General features: G+C 35.8%; 1 protein-coding gene across 1 annotated transcript; it reads right to left on the bottom strand.

Annotated features, from left to right (window-relative positions):
* Positions 1 to 223: 223 nt before the first annotated feature.
* On the bottom strand, positions 224 to 1,180 carry FOXB2 (forkhead box B2). The gene has a single exon (XM_053472946.1). The coding sequence runs from the start codon at positions 1,178 to 1,180 to the stop codon at positions 224 to 226; it is 957 nt and encodes a 318-aa protein (XP_053328921.1).
* Positions 1,181 to 10,502: the final 9,322 nt, after the last annotated feature.

Genomic DNA, 10,502 nt, shown 5'->3' with positions numbered 1-10,502 from the left:
AATTAAGCCTGTCACTGGACCTTTACAATTGAGAGTTACATTAAGTTTGCAGCAGGTCGTCCTTCTTCAACTTTACATGAAATATACAAGACATTTTTTCTAACTCAGCAAGCATTTTTCTGGAGAAAAAAATAAGCTAATTTATTATATACAGTTTGGCAGTAAATCATATATTTTTCCATTCTACATATTTGTGTAAGTGCTGTACAGTGATATCCAGTATCTAGGAGTGGATCAGTACTGAGTGCAGCATGCCGGCCTTACTCTCAGAGTGGCCAGAAGGTGAGTGAGCCAGACGGGACACCGCCACTCCAGTCTGAGATGGTAGTGAAGAGCACATGTTGGAGGGGTTCACTGTCAAACTTGGAATAGCTGAAACCGGCGGTAGAGAGGCTGTGGGCTTTATGGGAACAGGGACAGCAGGAATTGTCTGACTAGGAGCATGGCAAATAGTTTTCATCGGCACACCAAAGTGTCCATATTCTTGTGGCACCGCCATACTTGCCACAGAGTCCATCATGCCAACGTGAGGCCACATAGAGCTAACCATGTTGCTCAGTTGGCTGGGTACAGGGTATCCAAGGTGATGCATCATAGAAGCTAAAGGAAGTCCACCAGCCATAACACCTTTGTAGTCCCTGCCAATGATGTTCTCTATAGCAAAAGGGTGCTTAAACCCAGTGGTCTGTGCCCCACTAATAGCATATGGTTGAAAGTGTGGTAACCTTCCAATGCCGGCTACTGCAGCGCTTTCAGAAGAAGCAAGACCCAACTTGCTTGGATTGTGTTGGTGGTGGAAATAGTGTATCATCTGATGATTTTTGGATGCCAGGTGCTCAGCTCTGTGTACCTTAAATCTCTTCCTCCTCCTCAAGAAGCTGCCATTCTCAAACATGTCCCCACAGTCTGGATGAAGAGCCCAGAAGCTCCCTTTACCAGGCTGGTCTGGTCTTCTCGGGATCTTGATGAAGCAATCATTGAAGGAGAGATTGTGCCTTAGTGAGTTTTGCCACCTCTGGGTATTTTCTCGGTAGTAAGGGAATCTGTCCATAATGAACTTGTAAATGTCACTGAGGGGCAACATTTTCTCACTGGAACTCTGGATGGCCATAGCAGTCAAAGAGATATATGAATAAGGAGGTTTCTGGTCACTATATGAATTCTTTCCTGGCCGAGGCATATTTTAAGGATTTGGAATCTAATAGATGCAGGATGTATTAAGTTCAGGTGTAAATCGTAGTAACCGAACCAAATAATAATAATAAAAACCTCAGAAGAGTAGACCTCAGCTACAGGAAACAGAAGAACATATAGAACTTGGTGAGATCTATCAGAAACTCGAGGTCCGAATGTCCTGGTCCTTTTCTTATCAGAAATAGAAGCAATCCAGAAAGAGAAAGAACTTTGAGGATCCAGTGGCTTAGTCTTTCCCAAGATCAGACAGAGATCGCAAACAGCTCGCCGGCAGAGTTCAGCAAACACAGTCTACTACCTAGACTACAACAAGCAGCTGATGGGATGAGAGCCTCATCTTCTGTGTGCCTTGATTGAATGCCGTGTATCCAGAAGTGCTCTGTCTGGTGATGTAGAAGAGGAGTTGTGGTGGCTCTGGCTGTGCCTGGTTTTGTAATGATCGCAGAGATGCAGAGACCCCCAGCTGCTGACTCTTCATTATCACATGACAATCGCTGGGGGACTCCGCCAATACAGAAGGGAAAGTCTCGTATCGTTTTATTTGCACCTCTTTAGGGAGAGGCGATGTGTGAGGTCGCTCTTGGCTCAGAAGGTATGCACTTTGATCCCTTTCAGGACATTAGGAGCACAAGCCTCAAGAGCTTCTCTGCCGTAAGACTTAAGTGGAGGGGAGCTGAGATTGCAGTGGGAATTCTCACACTCTCTCCAGCTCTTAACTCCATAATTGCATGCTCTGTTATCCCTTTTTTGTGAAGCATGACGTCACAAAATCCAATCTCTGGATTTCTGGATCCCTAACACAGTACAGACATGGTGAAATATCTCCTTTCAATGTTGCTGTTTTACTATGGTTAACCCTATCTCGCTTTCAACATTGTTCAAAGTTAAATGTACAGTATTACTGCAATTGAATCACATTTTGGGGCCATCTGGAACAAGCAGGTAAATATCTTGATATTTACGTCATCAGATATCATTGTATGAACGTTTCCTCCAGACGAACTAGAAAAAATACTGTTTTATTATATATACAGAGCATCATACAGTATCATCAAATACATGAATGAAGAGGAAAGTAAACTGTGCAGCTATCAGTTACAGTTCAAGAGTGTTGGGAGTTGGAGTTAATAATGACAGCAGGACCAGAATTTGTTTGTGCATGTATGCCTATAATGTAATGTTCATGAGATTTGCATAATTTTCCAGCTGGTGAATAAAAAGAAGTTGTTTGAACCTTTTACAAATTAGTAAAGTTTCATATCTATCTATCTATCTATCTATCTATCTATCTATCTATCTATCTATCTATCTAATCTATCTATCTATCTATCTATCTATCTATCTAATCTATCTATCTATCGATCTATCTATCTATCTATCTATATCTATCTATCTATCTATCTATCTATCTATCTATCTATCTATCTATCTATCTATCTATCTATCTATCTAATCTATCTATCTATCTATCTATCTATCTATCTATCTATCTATCTAATCTATCTATCGATCTATCTATCTATCTATCTATATCTATCTATCTATCTATCTATCTATCTATCTATCTATCTATCTATCTATCTATCTATCTATCTATCTAATCTATCTATCTATCGATCTATCTATCTATCTATCTATCTATCTATCTATCTATCTATCTATCTATCTGTCTATCTATCGTTAGCTCCCCTTATTATTGTAAAAGCTACTGTATCATTTATTTTCCCATATATAGCCAATAACTTCCATACTATTAAATATCCAGTTCCTCTAGTTAATTATGATAAGTGAAAACTTTCCTTATTGTGCCCCTTCAAATAATAATAAAAAATATCCTACAACATGTCATGTGCCTTTATTTACATCAGGTAATAAGAGTGTTTTGTAATAATAGAAACAAACAAGCAGGGTGCAGGATTGTATAGCTAGAGGCATTAGCAGCAGAAAGAGAGAGGTGATTCTGCCACTTTACAGATCTCTGGTCAGATCTCATCTAGAGTATTTCTGGGAGACCCCATCTCCAGAAGGATACTGACATATTAGAGGGAGTTCAGAGGAGAACTACTAAATGGTGAATGGATTGCTGGATAAATAATATATAATTATTACTAATGATCAGGAAAGACTAAGGGATTTCAATAAGCATAGGTTTGAGAATAGAAAAGAGATATACACATTTGATCTTACGTTCTTGTAAATTGTATTTATCTTAATGGCATTCTGGTTCTATAGACTATAGGGGATAAAATCGAGGCAGGTGCTATGCTGTATGCTATACCATATCTTATAAAATGTATGCGAATGAAATACAGCTCATATGACAACTCCCCAATTAATGGTGAGCACAGCTACAAGGCAGGGGTCACTAGTAAAAATATCTTGTTTACTTAACTTAAAATCTAGCTCCTGCTAATAAGGTTATATGTCACATTTAAAGCAAAGGCTTTTGGTTAATTCATTGGGTTCTCAATGTAAGATTTCCAACAAGTGTTGGCCTCCTAGTGTCAGGTGTGTTGTGACACCTTAATGACTTGGTGAAGATGTATTCATGTCTGATAAAAAATTATTCTTGTACAATAAAATATCCATTTCAATGACTGTTGTCCTTCAAATAGAGGAGTAAAATGACTGATATTGGTTGATGCACTTGATTCTTTCTAGACATGATCCTATTGGCCTTAAGAATATATCATACATACCTGATCAGATAGCTGTTACTTCACAATATATCGTGTTTTATATGACTCAATAAAGATTTTATGTAATGATTATTTCCATCGTATATGGCTTACCCAGCTGGAACATTTCATACAATCACTTTTTATATGTATGAGAAAAACATTTACCTTTTTATGTTAAAAAATAGTAAAACTAAATTGGTACTTATAGTGTTTTAGTCAATGCTATATACAATACAAAGAGTCATTTACACAGCTTTAGCTTTAGACAGCTTTACAACTAACTACTGGTTGAAAAGCACGATGTGTTAAGGGCCTCTTAAATTTATTCTTTGGACATCAACGTAATATGTTTACTGCTGAATTGTTGAATTTTTAAATAGGTCGTAGAAAATTTTACATTTTTCTTCAGCCCCTAGTCTGGGACCAACAGCGGAGGGGGCTGCTCAGCCATTTCTAGTTTTTTTTGGAGTTTAAAACTCTAAAAGCAATATAGAAAGCCTTTGTAGTACAAGTACTGCTGTGAATGAATCTGTGTTGTTTTTGTTATGTTCATTGGCAGCCTTAGGCCATCAGGCACCCTGTGTGATATCTACAAAAAAAGATGTCCCCCTAAAAAAAAAAATAGGCACGAACCTATTACACTGATCTATAATAGCAAACTTATACATGTGCATACAAACTTACATAAAAGTGTATGATACATAGATTTATATACATAAATATGCTCAAGCACTCATACATATTCATCCTAATGAATGACTTAGTGACTTGAAACCATCTTTGCCACAAGTCAGTTTGTGAAATTTCCAGTCCACTGTGCTATTATTATTTTTGATGAGTTTAATTTGGAGAAACTCGCGTTGCATGCAGATACCTGTCCTCAACCCCATTCAACACCTTCGGGATGAAATTGAACGCCGATTGTGAGCCAGGCATTCTCATCCAACATCAGAGCCTGACCTCACAAATGCTCTTTTAGTTAATTGGGCACAAATACACACAGACAAAATCTTGTGGAAGGTCTTTTCAGAAGAGTGTTATAGCTGTAAGGGTGGAGGGACTCCATATTAACACCCATGATTTTGGAGTGGGATGTCCAACTAGCTCAAATAGGTGTGATGGTCAGGTGTCCACATACTTTAGGTCAAGTAGTGTAGTCATATCAAATAAACACATGTACCAACCGATATATACATACAAGTTGATATATGAGATACTTAAAATCTTCCACGCTCCTATAATACTGACATCACGGACGTTCATCAGTACATATAAACACAGACCCACAATCATACTTTTTATTTTATATTTTAGAGTGTCGGAGTCAGATACCATTTAGATAGCTTAGCTTGCAGATGGTGGCCCTATGATGTTGGTATAGTGTGCGTTACCTGATGATGGAGCATGCAATGGCAGAGATCTCATGTTCACTTTGACATCATTTTTGACCATTGGTCATCCAAACCAGTGACCTCCTCATGGTCCCCTTTGGGGGGCCTGGGATTCCAATAATATTTGAAATTATATTTTATAATTAAACAAAGTTATATTTTCCTTTGTATTTATTGGTATATATTTAAATTGACGTTACAAATTAAAACATATGCATACTTGATATTTTAAACAAGAAATATGTAGACACTTCATCTCATTGTTATTTATCAACATGGCCAAATAACTCCAAGTGAATTTGCACACCTTTTAACCATGTAATGCAAATGCTTATAGGTCACAATAAGACTTCCCAGCTGTTCATAATCTTACTCGTTTACTTTAATGTTCTAATCAAATGTTGATAATTATCTTATTAATGAAGCAAATGATAGAACATTTAATTATTATGTAGATCTTAATAAACGGGTATGTTTTTAAAGGCACAAAATCTGTTTATTATAAATTAACTGTTATTAGTACAATTAAAACATTAAGCTACTATTAATTACCTAAAACATAAATTAACAAGTAGACTTTAGCAGGGTAAAATAATTAAGAAAAAAATATTAACATGTATTAGCAATGCCAGTTTATTAATATTTTATGTTTTTTTTTCTTTATATTGTGTCTTTTAGAAATTAATGACAAATCTGACCAATTATTTTTTTTAACATAAATCCTCCTGTAAGGTTTTAGTCTAAAGTATTATCTGACAGGTCTGCTTTAAACATAATGTTTTCTTTTATTTTCAAAATCATTCAGATTTAAGGTGCACCCTATAGTTTTGCCAATACAGCATTCATTAATGACATATTATTCCTATTAAAAAAAAAAGAGAGAGAATCAGAATTTAAAGCCTATTCAATATATGACATATTCTAAAAATATAACACCATTTTATATACCTAGATAAAATATATGGAGAAGAAAAGTCTATGAGGTCTTCACTCTGTGCTTGGTTCTTCAAAGGCCTTACCAAAATGTAAAGCAATTTCTGAGCTCAAATATCATTTTCATTCCGTCCCTTTAAATAAATGTCAGCGGGTAATATATAAAAGTTCTTTTTTTTTTTGCAGTAAAGGGTAATCTCAAAAACTTGTGTTCACCAGCCGCCAGGTGTCACGGCGCAACTCCTGAGAGCAACTGTCTTGCCTTTCAGCCGGTGAGTTCTAGAATACATTACATTAATTAAGTCTTTGGTGATTTAGCTTCCTAGGAGAAAAGTCCAACAATGTAATTAAGAGCACACTGGCTATATTGGATATGAATATTCAAAACAGTGTCAATTAATTAACCAACATATCTCCCCACACAACCAAACATCCCGTAGTTTAGAAATATACGATGAAGGGCACCGAGGTGCGGAATTAACACAAAAAAAGGTTCGCCGCTAATGTCTGGAAAATGGTCATTACCGTCGTAATAAAAAAGGGTTAGTTCAAGGGACTGAAGTTGTTTTGACTCAAGCCAAAACACGTTAACAAAGAGGCCTTCAAAAGAGAACCACAAGGATAATCCAATGTACACCCTCTCAGACATGTTAGAAAGATAAATATTAAATCTTCCCTCACAAAGGGAGCTGTTAAATAGATACTAAGCTGATATGCATAAAAAATTAATTAGGAGGTTTTCTCAGCATCAAACTCCTGGACAAATAACAACGTGTAAAGTACACCTTCTGGGCATAATGAACATATGCTAGAATTATCCTTAATTGACTAATTACATAAATTACTCATTAATTTTACAGCACATCAATTATAAAAGATATATCAATTAATTTTGCATAAATTAAGACCCATGCCCCCCCCCCCAAAAAACACACAAGAGAAAAAATGGTATAATGTAAAAAGTAGCATAGAGAGAAAAACAATGTTTGTGTATTTCTAGATTGCAATAATAATTTGTTCTGCTCTGGGCGTAAAAAAAAAAAATAAAAAAATAAAGTTCTGAAAAAAAAAACATCCTTGGCAATTAAAATAATCCTAAAGACCACTTACGAAGTGATCATTCGTGCAGCAAGGCGAAACAGACCATTTAAATCAATTAGAATGGCTCTGATGGAAATTGAGAGCTTGGCAGTGACAAAGTATTTAGACATTAGTAATCACAAACGATTTAGCTTCCACATTAAATGCCTGACTGCATAGTAAAGCTTTATTTTACTATCTCAGCAGGGTGCCTGCCACCAAGTTTTTTTTTTTTTCTGCCGTGTATCCCAATGTAGACTTTGGCAACAATTTCACAGACAATTGGTAAAAATTAATTTGACACTTTCAAGACCCAAAATAATCGTGTTTGTTTTCTTAGACTGCAAGTGGGTCATCAATTAAGGACAGTAAAGGGGGTACCCGTGGAATAACAGAGGACTCCTTGGAGTTCTACATATAGACAAAGGTACAGTTGTGAAAAAAACACTAACATTGGGTTGCTAAAATTATTGGTCCTCGGAACAAAATTAGATTTTAAAATAAACGGGTATTTTGATTAAAAATATCTCCCAACGTGTGGCCAAAAAAGGACACTTTTATTAAAAGAATGCGTTTTTTTAAATTTTGGTTTCTGACCTATTTATAACTATTTATAACTGGGAAAGAATAAGGCATTTTACATAAACAATGTAATATACATTCCCATCTTCTGTAATTTCTACAGATTATTGTGGCTTTAAGGGAAAGAACGAGGAACCGAGGGATTCAGGCCCATAAGTGGGACCATCACATGTCACGATCGCTAGTCCACAGTTCCCATAAGCCACTGGCTGAGGTTTTTGGGAATTGTCGTCCACATGCCATATATCCGCACAAGCTTATTAATTTCACGTTTAGTTTGATGACTGCCATGCAAATACATATATTATGTAACTTCATTAAAGTTACATAACTTTACAGGGACAGACCAGAAAGCGCATAATTTGCTTATTCATAAGCAGAAAAAAATGTGAGAATTATTAAATTAGTATAAAAAGCAAGCACCAAGAATTTGGCAACAAAAAAAATAGAGAAAGAAACCCACAAGACTTTTCTGAAACTGTCATGCCATTTTTTTTTTTACATAAATGTTGTTAAAAGAAATATTAGAATTCTCTGTGTGTTTTTTCTTAAATAAATACTCTGCAGACTAGCATGCCATTGGCACAGTACTAAACCTGAAATTATGTTTAGGGAAGAGAAGGTCCTGTACTCCTGCAATAATTGGGAATATTTTGAGCAGGGGCAGGCTGGCTCAGGGGCAATTGCCCCACAGGTTGATCCAAAATTCTTCACAAATGGCCAGCCCACTCATGAAGGGTCACATAATGCTAAAAGAGAGGCTTTTGTGAGCGAGCAATTAGAAAGAAGGCTTTTGGCAAAGTGAGTGGTAAGGAAGTAAGGGAGTGAGAAAGTAAGGGAATAATTTTTATCTATGTATGTATATATGTATGTGAATGTTAGAGTGAATGTGTGTTTGTGTTAGAATGAGTGTGCATGTGTGTGTTAGCATGAGTGTGCTAGTGTATGTTACTGTGAGAGTGGGTATGTTGAGAGTTTGTGTTTGTGTGAATGTGTATGTGTTTGTGCAAATGTGTGTGTTAGCAAGCATGTATGTGTTAGAGTGTGTAAATTTGTGCCACTGCGTATGAATGCGGAATGCATAAGAATAAAATTTGAGAAGTGTTCCAGTCATTTCAATGGAATGCTGCCAGGCTCAAATTTAGTAACATTATATATATATATAATTATATATATATATTTTTTTCATATGTCATAATATAAAAAATGCCTATTAATTAGCAATAACTTATTTTTATACCGTTTAGAATAAGGTATTTTATTTTGTGCAATAAAACCCATATATGGTGTTTGGTATTATTATTTGGTTAGAAAGATGATTAGAAGGATGGCAGTGTAATTTTGGTCCAGACTGTAAAGGATGTCCAGGTCAATGTCTTTTTTGTGTATCCCTGCTGTTTTGTACAATCAAATCAATGTACTCTAAACACTCCATGTCTTATTTATGTGTGCCAGGACCTTTTGTGAACAATTTTTGACCAGCCCAGGGGGAAGTATGTATGTATGTATGAATGAATATATGTTAGAGTGAGAATGTATGTATAAGTGTGTTTGTGTTAGTATAAATAACACGTATGTGTGTGTGAGCATGAATGTGCATGTGTAAGTTTGAGAGAGGGACTATGTGTTAGGCTGAGTGTGTGTAAGTGTGTATGTGTGTTAGAGCGAGTGTGTAAGTCTACATAAACGTGAGAATGTCGTGAGAATTGGTCAATGGGGTCACTCGTTTTTACTTGTTTCCTTGGTAAGCAGGTGCCAGCCCTGCCCTGAATATTTCAGCTACCATTTGCAGTAAATGACAATTACTTTTATTTCACAATGCTAATTCCCACAGATTTTCAAGAGAGCAGCTTTTGAAATAATAGTACTTTTTCTTTTGTGATATATGACTTTGTTTGGGTTATTGTATTAAAGATTGGGGATGCAGATATTGCATAATGTACATAGCTAATCAGGAATTACAGTAAAAGTCCATTAAATCTGATCTCGGGAATTCAAGTGAACTCAAGTAAGCAAATTAAGTGCTGAGTTAATTATGTTGTTAATTACTTAATTAACCGTTATCTTTTTAACGGGTGCCATTAATGAACTTGCATAAATTGCTATTTGACTACATTTATGTATTGTGTGTCTTTCTGTTTTTTAAGTGTCTCCTGGGTTTTGCATTTTTCCCCAAAGTTTTGAATTTAATTTTATAGTAAAGAATCATTTCCCAATTGAGCGTTAAATCATATTAAATCTTGTCTTATTCGTAATTAAATTTGTTTAAATTGATTATATTTTCCATCAGATAGACAATGCATTAATTAAAAAAGAACATATATTGTTCTACTGATGAACAAAGTAGTGTTTTTCATTATACAAAATATTCAAGGGATTGATCAAATCTCTGGAGTGAGTTAAGATATCAATGAGTAAACATTCTTTACTTCAGCTGATACAATTCCCATTATCCTCCGCCAAGGATGAACTAATGTTGGTTTGGACAGTTATCAATCTTTATTGTGATGATCTTGTCTATACTGATCAGCCATAGCATTAGGACCACCTGCCTAATATTGTGTAGGTCCCCCTAAACAGCCTTGACCCATCGAGGCATGGACTCTACTAGACCTCTGAAGGTGTGCTGTGGTATCTGTCA

The sequence above is a fragment of the Spea bombifrons genome, chromosome 1 (genome assembly GCF_027358695.1).
Source record: "Spea bombifrons isolate aSpeBom1 chromosome 1, aSpeBom1.2.pri, whole genome shotgun sequence".
In the NCBI taxonomy this organism is placed as follows: domain Eukaryota; kingdom Metazoa; phylum Chordata; class Amphibia; order Anura; family Pelobatidae; genus Spea; species Spea bombifrons.
This window is presented reverse-complemented; position numbering and strand designations above follow the sequence as displayed.

Excerpts from the sequence above, each read along its gene's own strand:
- FOXB2 (XM_053472946.1), bottom strand. The coding sequence starts at position 1,180 with ATGCCTCGGCCAGGAAAGAATTCATATAGTGACCAGAAACCTCCTTAT.